The sequence below is a fragment of the Gracilinanus agilis genome, chromosome 3 (genome assembly GCF_016433145.1).
Source record: "Gracilinanus agilis isolate LMUSP501 chromosome 3, AgileGrace, whole genome shotgun sequence".
Lineage (NCBI taxonomy): Eukaryota > Metazoa > Chordata > Mammalia > Didelphimorphia > Didelphidae > Gracilinanus > Gracilinanus agilis.
Window position 1 is genome coordinate 95,032,776 of NC_058132.1, and position 18,642 is coordinate 95,051,417.

The window sequence follows — 18,642 nt, forward strand, 5'->3', positions numbered from 1 at the left end:
AATGTCTATTAAAAAATAAGGTTTATTTGAAAAACAGAAGGGGTTTTTTCAGAATTATATTATACATACATTTAGAGAAACACTGATATGGAGTTTTACAGTTTACAAAGCACCTTATATATGTTGTTTCACTTGAATAACAAAAGTCCTAGGAGGTAGCTACTATGATTATTATTTCAATTTTATAAATGAAGAAATTGAGGTCCAGAGGTCCAAATTTTCCCAGGACCACACAGATAGTAATAAGTAGTGGAAGAGGAAGAATCAGGGAATTATACCTACCTGAGAGAAGGTCTTTTGTGGGGGGGTTGCTCAAGGAATGAATTTGAAAGTCACTTTGACTCTCTGCAACTCTCTTAATATGAGGATCACGCACTGAAATGGTGGGACAAGATACCTGCTTTTTTACAGGTTCTTGTTCTACTGTTTCATCTTCTAAAAGCTGCTTGGAATTAAAATGAGGTTGTGGTTCCAGGAAAGAATCTACTATTGAGTTGTCTGGAAAGTACAAGTGGTCCTTTCCCCTGTTTTAAATTAAGAAAAGAAAAAGAATGTCATGAGTGGACAATGCAAAATCTAATTGAATCACAAACAATGCCTGAGTATGTCATGTAAATACATCCGCTGTCCATTCAAATGCATAGGAACAGGTAGAAAGTCTCACTCGCTCACATGGAGCTCAGTTTACTAGTCATAAATTTAAGAGGTGTATGTATCTGACAGTAGTTCACTAAATGCTTTAAGGTTCCTTATAAAAGCCCATAAAGTAAGTCACTAATATTTCAAAGGAATCTTAAGATTTACAAAGTATTTTCCTTACAACTTACGAGGATGTAGTGAGAGGAGAGAAGTATAGGTCTGGAAAGGATCCTGGTGGGTTAAATTCATATCTAAAAAAACTTTTCTTTCTAACATATCTGAGATAAGTATTTATTCAAAGATCTTATAAAGATCATCAATGAGGAAAAACTGACAACCTCTTCAAGCAGCCCATTTTACTTTTGGATAGGCTGAATTGTCCCATCAATCCTAAATTTGTCTCCTGGTAATGCTTACCTATTGCTACTAATGCTCTTAGACCAAACAGAGTATATCTAACCACTTCCATATGACAGCTTTTCAAATATATAAAGACAGCTATCATATTCTCCTTGAATATTCTTTAAGCTAGTAGTTTTCAAACACTTTGGACTCAGGACCCCTTTAAACTCATAAATATTTAGTAAGGGTCCTAAAGGGCTTTTGCTTGTGTAGTTATTAATCTACTGTTTTTGCTGTATTAGAAGCTAAAAGTGAAAAAATTTAAAATATTCACTAAAAAATAATAATATACTCATTACATGTGTATATAGTTAGCTAAGTTGAATAGTATTTATTAAGCCACATATTATGTGGTAGATAAAACCAATAAAAAATTAGTGAGAAGAGTGCCATTATTTTACATATTTTTTCCAAATCTCTTTAATATCTGGTTTAATAGAAGACAGCTGAAGTCTCAATTCTGCTTTTGCATTTAATCTATTATGATGCTTTGAAGTACATGAAAAAAATCCAGTCTTACATAGACTGTAAATATAAAAAATAGAAGTATTTTAATATGCAAATAACATCTTAGTATTATTAGGAAAATAGTTTTGACCATGAAGAACTCCTGAAAGGGTCTTGGGGACTCCCAGGTGTATCTAAGGATCACACTTTGACAACTGCTGCTTTAGGTTAAATAAAAATCCCCATTTCCTTCAACTTATTTTTGGACTGCACAAACTTAAGGCACTTTACCATCATAATTATTCTCCTTAGGCCATTGCTGATTATAAGAATCTATACTCTGTCTTTGTCAAACCACATATGAAATATTATTTTTAGTTCTAGGGAAGGGGAAAAGGAGAAGGAAAAGGAGAAAAGGAATAAGCTTTTATATAGCACCTACTATGGGCCAAATATTGTGCTAAGCACATTATAGGTACTATCTTATTTGAGCCTCACAATGACCCAACAAGGTAGGAACTATTATTATTATTCCCATTTTACAGTGGAGAAAATTAAGACAGCCAGTTGAAGTGACTTACTTGGAACTATTCAGCTAGAAAGTGTCTGAGGCTGGATTTCAGTTTAGTTTTTCCCAAATCTAGGCCCAGGGCTCTGTCCATTGTGCCATAATGCTGCCTAGACACAATATCTTAGTTCAGCAAGACTATCACTTCCTCATTGCTGAAAGTTATGTCTTTATTAGGATAGCCCAAGAATGCATTGGCTTTTTTGGTTGCCATGCCACACAAATAATTCATTTTAAGTTAATATTGGAACTGTTAAAGTCTACTTTTTGGGTCTACTTATGCAAACGGTTCTCAATCCATACATTAAAAAGCCTAGTGGTCCCCCAATTTTTAAAAATGTCACATTCCACAAACAATTTTTTTTAGTATGTACCCACAATAAGTGCATATTTACTTATTTATAAGGTCTATAATGTACTACCATACTAATAATAAAACATATAAAAATAGAAATTAAAAGATGAGATAAATATGAAATAATATTTGATCCTAGAGGTAACAGGAAGCATTAGAGTTTATTGAATAGGAGAGTGATAGGATTAGATTTGTTTTTTTAAGAAAACCATGTTGGTGTCTGTAGAGAACTGGAGTAGAGAGCTTGAGGCAGGGAAGCCATTTGGGAGATCACTCCAACAGTTCATGTAGGAGATGATGAGGATCTGAGATAAGGCAGTGGTTGTGTAAGTGGAGACAAGGGGCCATGGAGGTAAAGAAGGGATGTCTATGTAGGCAGAAATACCAATATTTGGCAAATGGTTTGATATGTGGAATGAGGGATCAAGAATAGCATCAAGGCTGTAAGTGTGTGACTAGAAGGATAATGGTGTCCTTGACAGAAATGAGGATGTCCAGAAGTAGAATGTTTGGGTTCAAGGCAGAGGAAAAATGTTGGGGAAAAGTATGGCTTATTCATTGGCCTGTGCCCCAGAGAACTGAGATGTGGCTGAATGGTGCCACAAGATGACTGGAAATAGGGGAGGGATGCTGGGGAAGGAAGGTAGGGAACTCTGTGGAATTTCTGAGAGAGTTCCAAGAAAGGAGTTTAATTCCACTTGGAAATAATGATTAGCTGTTAGGATTATAGACAAAGTAGTACTGGAGCTGGGCCTTGAGGAATAAGAAAGAATACAGGGGAGAAGGATAAAGGAGAAAATATTTAAGGCTTAAGAGAGACCTAAGTTCAGGGAAAGGTAAGGAGCTCAGTTTGCCTGGAATGTAGAATACATTACTAGGGATAACAGAAATTCAGTTTGGAAATTTTGGTGAGCACAAACAAGACTGTGGAAGGATCTGAATGCTCAGTCTAAAGAGTTTAGAATTGATTTGATAGGCAATGCAGTCCTACTTGAATCTTGTGGAGAGAAGGAAAATGATCAAAGTTGTCCTTTAAGATGACTGATATTAAAGAAATGCAAAATAAAGCTATTTTGAGGTTTTGCCTTACTCCCATCAGATTGGTATATAGTTGACAAAAATGGAAAATGATACATTGTCAGAAAAATTAAAGGAAAACAGGAACACTAGTGAAATGCTGATGGAGCTATTACTCGGTCTAGACATTCTGGAAAGCAATTTAGAACTTTGCTCCTAAAGTTACTAAACTATGCATACACTTTGACAAAGCGATATTACTACTAGCTCTATACTCCAAAAAGAATAACGAAAGGAGGATTCAAAGGTACAAAAATATTTATAGCAGCTCTTTTTGTGATGGCAAAGATCTGGAAAATAAGAAGACATCTATCTATTAGGGAATGACTGAACAAATTATGGTGTACAAACATGATGAAAAATTATTGTTTGTTTTGCTTAACTATGAAAGTTTACTTTTTGTTTTTGCTTTTTTCCAATGGGGTTAGGGGGAAAGAAAATAAAATTTTGTTAACTGAAACAAATTAAATTAAGTGAAAGGATCATGTGCCAGATGGAATGGAAGAAAGAACACTAGAGACAAATTAGGATGTTCCCATAATAGTCCAAGTCCACAGACTAGGTTGGTAGCTATGGGAATGAAGTGAAAGTAGGAGGAAAAATGCAAGTTATGGAGGCAGAATCAACATATGCTGATGACTCACTAGAAAAGGAGTGGGAAAGAGAGAAGAGTCAAAGATGACTCTAAGCACAGGAACCTGGGTGACTAGAATAGTGGTACTTTATCATTAATAGAAATAGAGATATTGGGTTTCATTAAAAACAATATAAAAACTTCCTTTCTTTTTTCCTATCAATAGCTAAACTATTACTGTTTCTCTTCTTTTCTTGTTGTCCACCAAATTATAAATGAAAAACAAAGTATGAGGTTATGTAACAATTGAAAGGACCAGTAACCAATGTTTGTCAGAAGGGAGACAGAGAAAGTCTGTATGGTGAGTCTCTCTTCCAGATCTCCCCTGGGGCCAAATATACACTGGGAGACTTTAAGGGAGTGTCACCCCAAAACTGGGTGACCTGGATGGTTGTGCTGCCTCACAGAAGTCGGGTGCAAGGCTTCCCTATAAGAGGAGATATGTGGTACCCCAATCCGATTCTGAATAGGGATGGGGTTCACACAAACCTCCCCCTGATCAGTTAATTTCACAGTGGGTGGTCTGGCTTCAAGATGGAGGCAGCCAGACTAAACTGTGGTTTCCCCTTTCCCTTGTTGTCTCTCAGGCACTCTGGAACACTATCTGACTGATGAATGGCTTTTATTATTCACAATTCAGGGATTGGGGAAAAGGGTGAAGGGCATAGGGATTTTGGGGTACTCTCTTTTCTATTTCTATGGGGTCTGTCACTTAGGAGGAAACCTTTGGGGTTTCCACTCCTAAGCTTCTTCCTCCACCCATTCTCCTTCTGTTTCTATTTCTAATTTTCTCTTTCTATCCTTTTCTATAATTGTAAGTTTTGACTGAAAGGGGGGGTCTCTCAGCAAGGTTGGGTAATGGGAGAAGGAGTCTAAGAGATCGCTCCCAAAATGGAGTCCAAAAACTTAGCTAACTATGGCTGAAGTCTTGATGGGTGAGATACAATGGAATGGCTTTGATCAGGGAATCAGGGTTTTGATTTCTGAAGAAAGATCTTCAGGAAGCCCTCAGGACTGGATCCGAGCTGGCATAACCACCTCCTCCCTTTACCCAGGCCTCTACCCGAAGCCCTCTCCTCTCCTTCTTCCTCAGAGATTCTCAGAATTCTCTCTGGTCTCAACTGTCAGCAACTGCCTTCTCTGGCTCCTTTTGTTTCTCTCTCCTTTGAACCAAAACCCATCCTTACAGTTATTAAGAGAGGAAAAGGCAGTTTACATGACATACCACAAATGGTAATTACCTGGGAGTAGTGGCTCTGCTACTTGTTAATGATTCTTTCCCGCCAGTATTGGTCACAGGAAGTTTGTGAGATTGTGCCATCCCAGAAAGCTGAGGTTTGTTGGGTTCAGTATTTTCTCTGAATCCCCGGTCTAATAATGGTATATCTCCACTCACGTCAGTGGTGAAAGAGCTACAGTTGTCAAAAGTTGCTGACAAAGGTTCTAATGCAAGCAATATCTGAAAAAGAACACAACTTATTTCAAAGACCCATGATTTTATCAGTCTAGGGAATTAATCAACATAATTTATTAATTACTTACTAAGACAGTGAGTCAATAAGTATTCATTAAGCATCTATTATGTGCCAGGCACTGTGTTCTAGGGATATAAAGAAAATCAAAAGGTAGTCCTTGCTCTCAAGAAATTTATAATCTAGTTGGATTAATTGGAGAAAATTAACTGAAGGAAGGCAACTTCTTGCAAAAGGTTTTTTAGCTGAGATCTGAAAAAAACCAAAACATTAAAGGAGGACAGAAGATGTTTACCAAGATGAGGAGGCATGAGTGACAAGAGTGACAATGAAGAAGTTGGAGTTTTCAGTATGGGAAACAGCAATTAGACTGCATGGTACATGTAAAGAGGTAAGGTGTCAAAAGCCTGAAGGGGCCAACTTATGACTTGTTTTTAAAGTCAGAGGATTTTATATTTGACTCTAGTGGTAACAAGGAGTCACTAGAGTCTATTGAATAGAATATTGAATAGAACTTAGTCCAGTGATGGGCAAACTTTTTAAAGCAGGGGCCAAAGGAAAGGAAATGCTCATCTGTCAGTCTGCTTCTAAGGCAACTCTTTCGAAGTTTCATTGTATTGTACCCTACTCATTGTATTCGTTAGATTAGGAATAATGTCCTGAGGTTGGATAGAACATTTCAGGGGGCTGCATCTGGTCTGCCTGTTGTAGTTTGCCCATCACTGACTTAGTCAGATATGCACTATAGGAAGAGTAATCTAACAGATGAGCAGAGGAGAGACTGGAGTGGGGAGAAAAAACCTAGGGGAGGCAGAGCCACTGGTAGGTTATTACAATAGTCCAGGCATGAGGTGATAAAGGCCCATAGCAGGGTTATGACAGTGTCCATGAAGAGAAGGGCTTATATGAGAGATGCTACTAAGGTAGATTCAACAAAACATGGAAACAGATTTAATTTGGGAGACTCAAGAGTGAGAAGTCAAGGATGACACCTAGCTTATGAACATGAGTGATTGAAAGGATGGCAACCTCAACAGTAGTAAGAAAATTAAGAAGAGGGGAGGGTTTGGGGAAAAAGATAATAATTTCAGTTTTGGACATGTTGAGTTTAAGATGTTTGAGGGACAACCAGCTGAAAATGTCCAATAGGTAAGTGAGGATGTTTACTGATTGATTTGTGAAGTTTATTGATTGACTGAAATGGGAGACTAGAGGTCAGGAAAGAGGTTAGGGTTGGATAAGAAGATATGAGAATCATATGTACAGATATAGCAGAATCTACATAAGCTAGTAAGATTACCAAATAGGAGAGTATCAAGAGAGAAGAGAAAAGAACTTAGGAGTGAGTTCCATGGGACAGTCATAGTGTATAATGTGAATGAAGATCCAGCAAACACTAAGAAAGTAGGAAGAGAACTGGGGCAGGCAAGTATCACAAAAATCTAGAGAGGAGAGAGTAACAAGAAGAAGATAATCCATAGTGTCAAAGGCTGAAGAGAGGTCAAGAAGAATGAAGTTTGAGAGGAAGCTGTTGGATTCAGCAAATTAAGAGATTGTTGGTAACTTTGGAGAGAGCAGTTTCTGTGAATGAAGCTAGAAACCAGAAAGAAAAGTGTGAGAAGAGAAGAAATAGAAGCCCTTATGATGCTGGACACTGGAGATACAAAGACAAAAATTTAAGAATCTGAGTCCTTAAGAAACTATCTGATAAGCTCTAAGGAGACAATACATACAAGTATATACAAATATATAAAAAGACCAAGTATTTTCTTTTTTGGGGAAGGAACCAGAGGCCCATGGAACAAAGAAAGGATTTATGGACACTGGAGATTGTAATAGGCAGAGATGAGGAGGGAGCTCATGTTGGGCATGAGCAGCACTTGGTACAGAGATATTAAGACAGGACAGAATGCTGAGAACTCAGAAAAAGTGGTTTAATGTTTCCTTTTCCGGTTTTTCTAGGAATATTTAGAAATAGTATTTCTCTGGTCCAAAACCCTTTATAGATGTCCCAATCTAAACACAAAAGGCCTTTCTCAGGGAAAAGGACTGAGGGTGGCAACCAAAATCTTGAATGAGGAATATTGCAGTTTGGTAGAGAACATTGCCTTCTATGAAGTGAGGGTCGTAGGCTGTAGACCCTCTAAAGACAATCTTTTTTTCCTCCATCCCCAGAAGCAAGAGTGTCTTCTCCAATAAAGGAGGATGATACTGATACTGAAAGCAGGAGAAAATCAATTTCGATCCTTAAGGACAGTGTTCAAAGAAGGAAATGAATAGTGACTATTCTAGAATGTTAATCTCAAGCTGTATTTATTGATTTTTTCCTCATTAAAAGATTATTATAGATGTTACCTCAAATCATTTTAGGATATTGAAAACTTGTCTGAAGGAATTAGGGGGAAGAGCATGCCAGTTTGTGCATTCCTCTCTCTAAGCTAGAAATGCTTAGATGCTAATCTTAATTAGATAAAGTTGATTCTAGTAGGTCTATGCCTAAAACACAATACAATATTAATTTTTTTCTTTGACCCATTATCAAGGAAGGGCTAAGGTCACCAGCTCTGCACTCCCAGGGATCATCAGATTTATCTTCTAACCTTGGGCAAAGTTCTTCCATCTCTATTCCTGTTTCCATATCTGCGAAATGAGGGTATTACACTGGATGACCTTTAAAGTCTTTCTGAGCAAAAGTAATCTATGACTCTAGATTTCTTCTTACTCCCCTTCACATAAAAACAAACTAAAATAGTACTATTTCCCAATTTTGTACAACTCCTTTCCAGCCTTTGAGTGTTTAAGAAAGCTATTTTCCATCCGAATAATTCTTCTAATTTATTCCTATTTAAATCTCTCATTTTGAGACCCAGCTCAGATGCATCATATTCCACAAAATCTCTTTTATTTAATTCCTTCATTTGAAAATGCTCTCCTTTCAGCACCTCATTACATTATTCCTCATATTAAAATATATTTTATATTCTACTTAAAGGAAGGATCCCAGGCACATAGCATCATAGTTCTGGAGCCAGAAGGACCCTCAGAAGTAAACTAAAATGATTTCTTCATTAGACAGAACAAGAAAGTGAAGTCCAGAGAGGTTAAAGTGACTTGCCCATGTTCACACAAGTAAGTGGCAGTATAATGGAAAAATCTGTAGATCCCCTGAATTCCAGTTACAGGTGTAAAATTTCTTGCCTGCCTGAACCATAACCCCTGATGCCTATACTTGTATGTTCTGATGCCCATACCTGACCATTCATGTAAGCCATCATGTTTGTTTGTAATCCATGAAGACATATAGAAATCCCTGATTGTGTATGTATCATGTTCAATAGGAATCCCTGATTATGTGTGCATATAAAGTAGCCAGAGTCCCTTGCCTTGGGGCCCAGACCTGAGGAACCACAGGTAATACATCTTCTTCCTTCCTTCCTCTGAGTGACTTGTGGTTTCCCTGCACCTGGCCAAGCAGAAAAAGCCACAGCAGCAGAACCTGAATTTGCATCTAGACTACCTGACTACAAATCCACCATTCTTTATAATGTACCACATCACTTTTAGTGTGTACTTATTAATATGCTAGACCATCCAGTAGAATATAAGCTCTTTCAGATGAATATTTTTAATCTTTTAGTCTTGGTCTTTAGTCTTCACATTGTAGGTACATAATATGTATTGAACTGAAATGAATTCAAGGCTTATTCACAAGGGAAATGAGAACAATATATATTAAGAAATAGTAAAAGATAAAGCAATTTTAAAATTATATGTGCAAAAGAAAAGAAGTTACCTTCTAGACTAAGAACCATTCTAAGGTATTCCATGGACCTTTTTAGGCTCCTTTGAAGTAGATTTGTCCATTAAAATTCCTTGTAGGCCAGACAGATCCAGCTACCTCCTGAGTCTAGATAAGAATGATGTCTTCTCTACTAGAATACTCTTCTAAGCCGAAACTGGGGTTTACCTCTCTGGGTACAATAAATAGAATATATTAATCCACTGGACAATTTGAGGCACATTCAGCTAATTTGGCTGAAGAGTGGCGAAAGAGAACTGGTATGAAATTAGGCTATAAAGCTAAGTTTAAGCAACAATGCAGAAGGTCTTGAGTGCTGTAGCAAAGGATGCATATTGCATTTGGTGGGAAGTTTCTAAAGCCCTTGGGGTATAGGATCTCCCCATGAAAAGACTTTCCAACAAAGTAATATATCATACATCTGTGATTTTATCATTATATGCTCTTCTTATATACTAGTGTGGCTCTTAGATCCATATCTTAGGAAAATGGTCTTTGAGCACAGTGCCTTGTATGTACTAAGACTTTAATAAACATAGGATGAATTGGCTAAGCCTCATGTGACATGCTTCTCACTCTGCTCTTTGCTTGTTTGGTTCTTGGATAACAGACAAGCAGGCTTTTCTTATTTCTACATTCTAAGCCTTTCTTCAGCTTGGTTAGGACCTTCCAGTGCTTGTATTCCACAAGTATAACTTTTGCAAAAGCAGAATCACTTCCAAGCCATGACAAAGCATCAGAGGTCTTGAATGAAAAGAATTTTTTCATGAGAACAAAGAAAAATTAAATAAAATAGTAGTAAAGGGCTTAGAACATGATTTTGAAAAATAAATTAGGAAAATTGATGCAGAAAAGGAAAACATTCATGTGAATAAACTATTCAGAATTAGTGGTAGAGAAAAAGTTCTGGGGAGAATGCTAACCCTAATCCTCAAGCATATAAGGAGAACAACCAGTATCACGATAGTGATTCAAAATCATGTTCCTCAAGGACCAACTGAAAGAAATGGAGATACCTCAAGAAGACTTTGGGTTAGTCTTAGCACAGTTTCTGGCACATAGTAGGTGCTTAATAAATATTGACTGACTGAAGAGAACATGACTGTTATTTTCAAATACTGAAAGGGCTAGCATGTAGAAGATAAAGATTAGCTTTATTTTGTTTAGAGGGGAGAACTAAGGGCAACAGAAGAAGTTACAGAGATATAGATTTTCACAGGATCACAAAATTTAAGAGTTGAAAGGATCTAAGGGGGCATTGGATAGTTCAACTTATACTCCCCCGCCAAAAACTCTACAACTTCCATGACAAGTAAAAATCCAAAGCAGATGGTTCTACTACAGGAGAACTGAAATAACATTAAGTCTCAATTTTCAAGCTCCTCTGTATCTTTCATCCATTGCTCCTCAACCCCCAAAATCTTAATTATATCTATATCATATATCTACTTGAAATTTAATATGGTATATGGTAAAGCCACATTGGTCTAAACTTAAGTCCTGCCTAAAATTGCTTTCTGCATTTCCCAGAAATTTTTTTGCCAAATATTCTTATTTGAATTCTTATTCTAGTACTGTCTTTGGATTTGTCAAACATCATGATACTTTGCTGCTCCCAGGACTTGCTGTTTTACTTGCCTAATGCATCAACATTTCAATGATATAACTGAAACTAAAGAGTTTTGATAATTACTACTCTGTTATATTTGAAATATCTGGTAGTGCTAAGCTTTAGGATCTCTAAAAATGCAAATAACAGAAATAATTTTACCTGGATTTCTCCAAGCTTCTTAGATGTCGGTGAAACAATTGTAAAAAATCCACTGATTGGATAAGTTGGAGACAACTTTGACAGACCACTGATCTGGGCTCTCCCCACAGGAAGGTGATCAGGTTTGGTGATGACTTCCAAGACAAGGACATTCATATCTAACAGAAAACAAATAAAAAAACACACAAAAAAAGCTTTACTCAGAGATTTCTTCCCAAAGATCATTACAGACAGGATTTTTTGGAGGGGAGGGGAGAAAAAGAGTAGACTAGAGGTAGAATAATGGAAGAATCCAGTAAAATACTATTAATACTTTTTAACCTTACCTTCCATGTTGGAATCAACACTAAGTATTAGTTTTAAGACAGAAGAGTATACAGGTAGATGAGGTTAGGTGAATTACTCGGGTCACAGAGCTAGGAAGTGTCTGAGGCTGGATTTGAACCTAGGACCTCCTGTCTATAGGCCTAGCTTTCTATTCACTAAGCCAGTCAGGAAGACCTGAGTTCAAATTTGGCTTCAGGCAGTAATAGTTATATGACGCTTGGGCCTCAGTTTCCTCATCTGTAAAATGGGGATAATATTAGCACCTATATCTCAGAGTTGTGTTCTTAACTTTATTTAACATGCCCTCTTATGAGTACACAAGAAAACTCCTGGTCCTGTTGAGGACAATGTTCTAGCCAGCATGAAAGCCACTCCTGAGGGTGATAAACCTGGACTTGGGCATAGGGCCTCGGTGCTATAATACTTTCCCTTTGTCAAATCATTCTTAAAAATCAAACCAAGAGGGGGCAGCTGGGTAGCTCAGTGGATTGAGAGTCAGGCCTAGAGACAGGAGGTCCTAGGTTCAAATCCAGCCTCAGACACTTCCCAGCTGTGTGACCCTGGGCAAGTCGCTTGACCCCCATTGCCCACCCATACCACTCTTCCATCAAGGAGCCAATACACAGAAGTTAAGGGTTTAAAAAAAAAATCAAACCAAGAAGGGGCAGCTAGGTGACTCAATGGCTAGGGAACCAGGCCTCAAGACAAGGGTTCCTGGATTCAAATGTGGCCTCACACACTTCCTAGCTGCGTGACCCTCAGAAAGCCACTTTACCCCTTACTGCTCTTCTATCTTGGAACTGATACTTAGTATTGATTCTAAAACAGAAGGTAAGGGTTTAAAAAAAAATCAAATCAGCTGCCTCTGTTTGTGACTAACTCACATATCAGGAGAGTGGTATATCCAAAAATAGTGGTCCTTTCCCAGGTTCCTCCAAGTATAGGTTCAAAGATGGAAGGAAGGGAGCTTATAATGACAAATCTGAACCCAAAACCTCGTCTCTAAGTCTTGTCCTCAATCTACTGAGCCATCTACTTGCCCCCAACATTTTTGTAACTCTTGCTTCATTACTTCCAGAAATTCTAGTTGAGGGGGCAGCTGGGTAGCTCACTGGATTGAGAGCCAGGTTCAGAGATGGGAGGTCCTGGGTTCAAATCTGGCCTCAGGTACTTCCTAGCTGTATCTGGGCAAGTCACTTAATCCCCATTACCTAGCCCTCACTACTCTTCTGCCTTGGAACCAATACGCAGTATTGATTCTAAGATGGAAGGTAAGGTTAAAAAAAATTCTAGTTGAATTTGTGCCCAAGTAGTATTTTTCTCTGAGTTTTTGTTTGTAGATGTTTTGTATTAATTCTCTTCTTCTGAGGCTGTGTCTTGAGAATCTCTGTCACCAAAGAGATCTGTATGATACTATTCTGTTTTGCATGAAGACAGGTTGGTCCTTTATGAAGACTGCTTCCTTTTCTAAATATTTGCCAACTACCTGTTTAATGATTTTTCTTGGAATTTATTTAAGAACTTAAGTCAAACTTACTGGCCAATAATGTTCTCTCCTTTCCTGTGAAAACTACAAAATCTGTCTTACACTAATCTTCTGGTACCTATCTTGCTTTCTTTCCATTAAAGAAGAAAAGCATGCAATTTTTTTTTAACATTTTGAGTTCTAATTCTCTCCCTTGTTTCAGTTTTCCTCCTGCCCACTGAAAAGATAAGTAATACAATGTCAATTATATATGTGAAGGCACACAAAACATATTTCTGTTAGTCCTGACAAAAAAGGGAAGAAAAATAAAGTAAAAAAAAAGTATACTTCGGGGGCAGCTGGGTAGCTCAGTGGATTGAGAGTCAGGCCTAGAGACGGGAGGTCCTAGGTTCAAATCCAGCCTCAGCTACTTCCCAGCTGTGTGACCCTGGGCAAGTCACTTGACCCCCATTGCCCACCCTTACCACTCTTCCACTAAGGAGCCAATACACAGAAGTTAAGGGTTTAAAAAAAAAAGTATACTTCAATCTGCACTCAGAATTCATTATTTCTCTTTTTCTAAAGGTGGATAGCATTTTTTATCATGAATCCTTTGGAATTACTTTGGATTGTTGTACTGAATAGAGAAACAAAGTCCTTCATAGTTGATCATCTTTAAATACTGCCGTTATTATGTACAATATTCACCTGGTTCTGCTCACTTCACTTTGCATCAGTTCGTATAAGTTTTCCCAGGTTTTTCTTAAATCATCCTGCTTGTCACTTCTTATAGCACAAGTTTTCCATTATATTCATATTCTACAAATTTTCTCAGTCATTCCCTAATTAATGAGAATTCCCCCAATTTTCAATTCTTTGTCATGACAAAAGAAGCAACAATAAATATTTTTGTACATATATGTCCTTTTCTTTTTTCTTTGATCTCTTTTAAATATAGTAGTGGTACTACTGTGTCAAAAAGTATGCAGTTTTATAACCCTTTGGGTATAATTTAAAATTGTTCTCCAAAATGGTTTGATAAGTTCATAATTCCACCAAAAGTGTATTGGTGTCTCTATTTTCTAACACTTCCTCCAAAACTTGTCATTTGTTTTTTCTGTCACATTAGCTAATTTGACAGGTGTGAGATGGTATCTCAGAATTGTTTTAATTTGCATTTCTCTAATCAATGTTGAGTTAGACTATTTTTCCTTGTGACTATTGATAGTTTTGATTTCTTCCTCTGAAAACTGTTTATTCATATCTTTTGACCATTTATCAAGTGGGGAATGGATCTTATTTTTAAATTTGGTTCAGCTCCCCATATAGTTAAGAAATAAGGCTTTTAACAGAGAATCTTACAGTAGTCCAACTTCCACCTGCCCCAGTTTCCTGATTTCCTTTTAATTTTGGCTCCACTGATTTTGCTTGTGCAAAACCTTTTTAATTTCATATAATCAAAATTATCATTTTATTTCCCATAATACTGTCTTTTGTTTGATCATATTTTCTTGTTCATAGATAGGACAAGTAAAATTTTCCCTAATTTACTAATGACATACTTCCCCTATTTATTAATGACACCATGCTTTATGTCTAAATCATATACTCATTTTTACCTTATCTTGATATACTGTATGAAATATTGACCTATGCCTACTTTCTGCCAAACTGCTTTTCAGTTTTCCCAGAAGTTTTTGTCCCCAAAGCTTACATCTTTGGGTTTATCAAACACTAGATTATTATAGTCAAGTGTTTACTAGTCCTTGGATAGTCTCTGAAGTCTGTTCCAAAATTTAAGTTTCTTTTCTTTTCATTCATGCAACAAACATTTACTAAGCACTTCTTCCGTTTAATAATATGCAGTAGACATCGTGGAAAATAATAGAAAGATAAATTGGATAGAGTTAGTGGCTTCAAAGAGCTTATTACCTAATAGAAGATATGACATAAACACATAACTATAATATAAATCACAAGATCAAAATACAGAATAAGCAGTTCTAAGGAATCGGATGAAACTGTGGGTACATGGAGTCAAGGGAAGCTCATGCTAATCTTATTTGCAAGGCAGCATTTACACTGAGACTTAAAGGTGGGCCCTTAGAGGTCATCTAGTTCAGCCTTTCATTTCATAGACCAGGAACTGAGGCCCAGAGAAGTTATTCAACTTGAATCAAGCTGACATAGATAGTATAGGACAAGAGGAATTTCAGCTTGGGTTCTCTGGTTCTTGAATCAGTGCTCTTTTCAGTATCCCACTCATGTTGGTGAACCTGGCACACATGCCAGAGGGGACTGCTCCCCTCCTCTTCTCCATGCACTTGAGGACATTCCTCACTTCATCCACCACTTTGCCCAGCAGCTCAATGGGAGTGCTTTCTCCCTCCCTTGGCTGGGGTAAGTGGGGAACTCACATGAAGCGTGAGAGTTGCAGTTCGGGCACTCACTCTCTAAAAGGGTTGCCATCACTGCCATAGACTATAAATTTTTGGACGGTTCTTCTTGTTAGGAAATTTTGCTTAAAGTGTGTTTGCAGAATGTGTTACCCTGCAAAGTCTACTCATTTCTACCAAAAGAGCACAAGACGATCAGCAACATTTTCCTGGAAATAATGTTTCTTTAAAAAAAAAAAATTTTTTTAAACCCCCATTATCTTCTAACTTAGAATAGATACTAAGTATCAGTACCAAAGCAGAAGAGCAGTTAGGGCTAGGCAAGGGGAGGTAAGTGACTTGCTCAGGGTCACACAGTTACACAGCTATTAAATGTCTGAGGCCATATTTGAACCAAGAACTTCCTGTCTTCAGGCCTGGAGCTCTTTCCACTGAGCCATCCAGCTGCCCCTGAACATAACGTTTCTTAAAAAGATCATATAATCTTTCTTGGTTGCCACATCTCTCTATTGATTCATGTTGGGCTTGCAGGTTACTAAAACCTCTAGATGAGGGGTTATGATATTTCTTTTGTCATGGACTGCTTTGGCAGGTTGCTGAGGCCAATAGACACCTCAGAATAATTTTTTTTAGAGAATTGCAGGTAATGTCAAGTTTCTGTTAGAGATTAATGAAAAGATGTAACTTCTTTACTAAGTTCACAATCCTTACTCTGTGTTTTTCAAGGTGAAGTAATCTAAAGGTGTCCCGAGTATAGCTCCAATCATGTTAAAATGTAACTGGGAAATAATTAACAAAATGAATAAAAATGAAGTAAAATAGATAAAATTACATTTTAAAACCAGGTAGCCTGCAAAGATGTATGGATATATTTATGTACAAATTAATGGCCCCAATTTCTATCAAAGTTTGATCTCTCTGATCAAACCTATGCCTTATCCATTTTGAACCTATACAAATGTTTTAAAAACCTGAATTTAAAACTTAATATTTATGGTTATTAAGTAGCATCTTATTACATCTTTTCCAGGCTATAGGAAAATTTCTTAGATCCCGTTTTTGCTATATAATTTGTTATCTATTTCTTTTAGTTTTGTTTCATGTAAAACTGATAAGCATGGTTTCATCTAAATAAGTCATTGATAAAAGTGCTGAACAAGATCAACTATATATTACTAAGATTTCCTAATAGAGGCAATCCCCAAAGCTGACATCAACCCATTAATGACTACTCTCTAGGTCAAGGTCATTCAATTAATATTAAACATTTGTGTACACTTATTTAGCATATAACTCATCATCTCGTATGCAAGGAATAGAAAGAAGAAAGCTTACTAATATTAAGTATACCATGTCTTTGGCATTGTGTGTTTGGAATTCAGGGAGGTGCCATTTAAAAGTATCTTAAAAACTTCTTGTGGACACGTGGGGACTTTGAGACTACATTCCCAATGATCCAATGGGTTTCCGGTTTTTGGACATGGGGACGTCAGAGTATAGGGCAGCTTAAATTTGGAGGGTGGTCTGGAGAAGGCCTCTTGGTTACCTGATCGGGCTCCCCGGGGACAGAGAGGAGTAGGGAAGGTATGGAAGAAAATGATGGAGGCGCCAGAGATTTCTTACAGGCGCGTGGTTGATTTATCTCTATCAGCATGGCAATTAAAATATTAATTACTCTTATAATATCAGTCTTTATCATTTTTAATCGTAACAGCATTGCTGATTATACAATGTAGTAGCACTGTCAAAAAAGAAAATAAAGTTAAGTCTCATATGACCTACTTTCAGTAAAGACAAGATAGCTTTTAATAATCAATGTATCCCTTTAAGAGTATTTCCTAGAATCTTTCATGGAATAGAAGTACATCAGCCTATAGTTAGAAGGCTCCATCCTCTTCTCTTTTTTCTAAACCAGGACACATTTGTCATTTTCCAGGCTGTAGTACTACTATTTTCAGAGTTTAAAAAAAATTGGAGGGGAGGAAGGTAGTAATATATGGTACAAGGAGAAAGGTGCTGGAACTAAATTCAGAGAAAGTGAGTTTGAATCTCAGCTTACCTACCTGTCTGACCAGGGGCAGTTCATGTCTCTGGGACTGGACCATGCCTATAAATTGAGAGAACTGAATAAATTGATATAACTTTGACGTGATCCTTCCAGTTCTAAGTCTTTGATCCAGTGAAATTTGTAATGTCCAAATAACCCAGAGTACCTTGTTAGGTGGATAAACTGGTCTTTGTGCTAGATATTTCAGGGTAAAAATGACAACATTCTCTGAACTTCATTAAGGCCATCTCTTCTATTTCCTTTGGTTATTAAAGATCCCCTAAATATAATCTATTGGTCCCAGTCAGTCTTCTTGGTCTGGAAGATGCTCATATTTCCTTGATGGAAGCTTAGGACACATCTCTTTAGTGGCTGTCTAATAATCCTTTCAAGCCAAATTCAAATAAATGTCTTGGGCTCTGAGAAGGGTTCCTTGTTCCCTGCACTTAGTAGTTGCCCTTTTCTAGGACAGTGATTCCCAAAGTGGGTGCTACCGACCCCTGGTGGGTGCTGCAGTGATCCAGGGAGGCGGTGATGGCCACAGGTGCATTTATCTTTCCTATTAATTGCTATTAAAATTTAAAAAAAATTAATTTCCAGGGGGCTAAGTAATATTTTTTCTAGAAAGGGGGCGGTAGGCCAAAAGAGTTTGGGAACCACTGCTTTATACACTTAACTATGAAATACTGAGTCCTGTAGTTCTCTGTGTTGGTATCTCATACTTGTCCATGCCTCTTTGCTCCATAATAGCAGGAATTATATTATTTATATTTTATTGCTTCCATAGAACTTAACTGCATAGCTCCAGAAAACAGATATCTCTTTTGCTGAATTGAATCAAATTAGTAACATGTTCTTCACCTGACTACTTTAATCCATTTTTAGCCTGATTCTTATTCATTTCAATTTCAGACTGATATCTTCTGCTATTGACCTCAAATTCTGGAAATATTACTCTACTTGGGACTTGCAAATAAAGAATAACTACTATTTTTTTAGAATGTGTTTAAGTAGAACCTTGATTTGGGTGAAAAAGTTAGTATACTCACATTCTGTATACTGATGAGAAATTAATAACAATAAAATGTTGGGTTTTTTTTACTGGAAATATTTTTTTTAATGTAGAGAGAATTCCCAGTGAGAAAACTTTCTCCCAATGCAAATCAGCACATATTCAATAGGCTCTTGGGAAGTTTGGTAAATTGCCTCAGGTAGGGGCTCCAGCTGTTATCCTAGGCAGAAC

General features: G+C 37.1%; 1 protein-coding gene across 1 annotated transcript in view; it reads right to left on the reverse strand.

The window, feature by feature from the left end:
* C2CD3 (C2 domain containing 3 centriole elongation regulator) overlaps nt 1–18,642 on the reverse strand; it is a 175,150-nt gene that overhangs the window by 152,355 nt on the left and 4,153 nt on the right. The window contains 3 exon segments of the mRNA XM_044668915.1: nt 283–524; nt 5,364–5,581; nt 11,165–11,322. Of these exon segments, the coding sequence (XP_044524850.1) occupies nt 283–524; nt 5,364–5,581; nt 11,165–11,322 (618 nt within the window).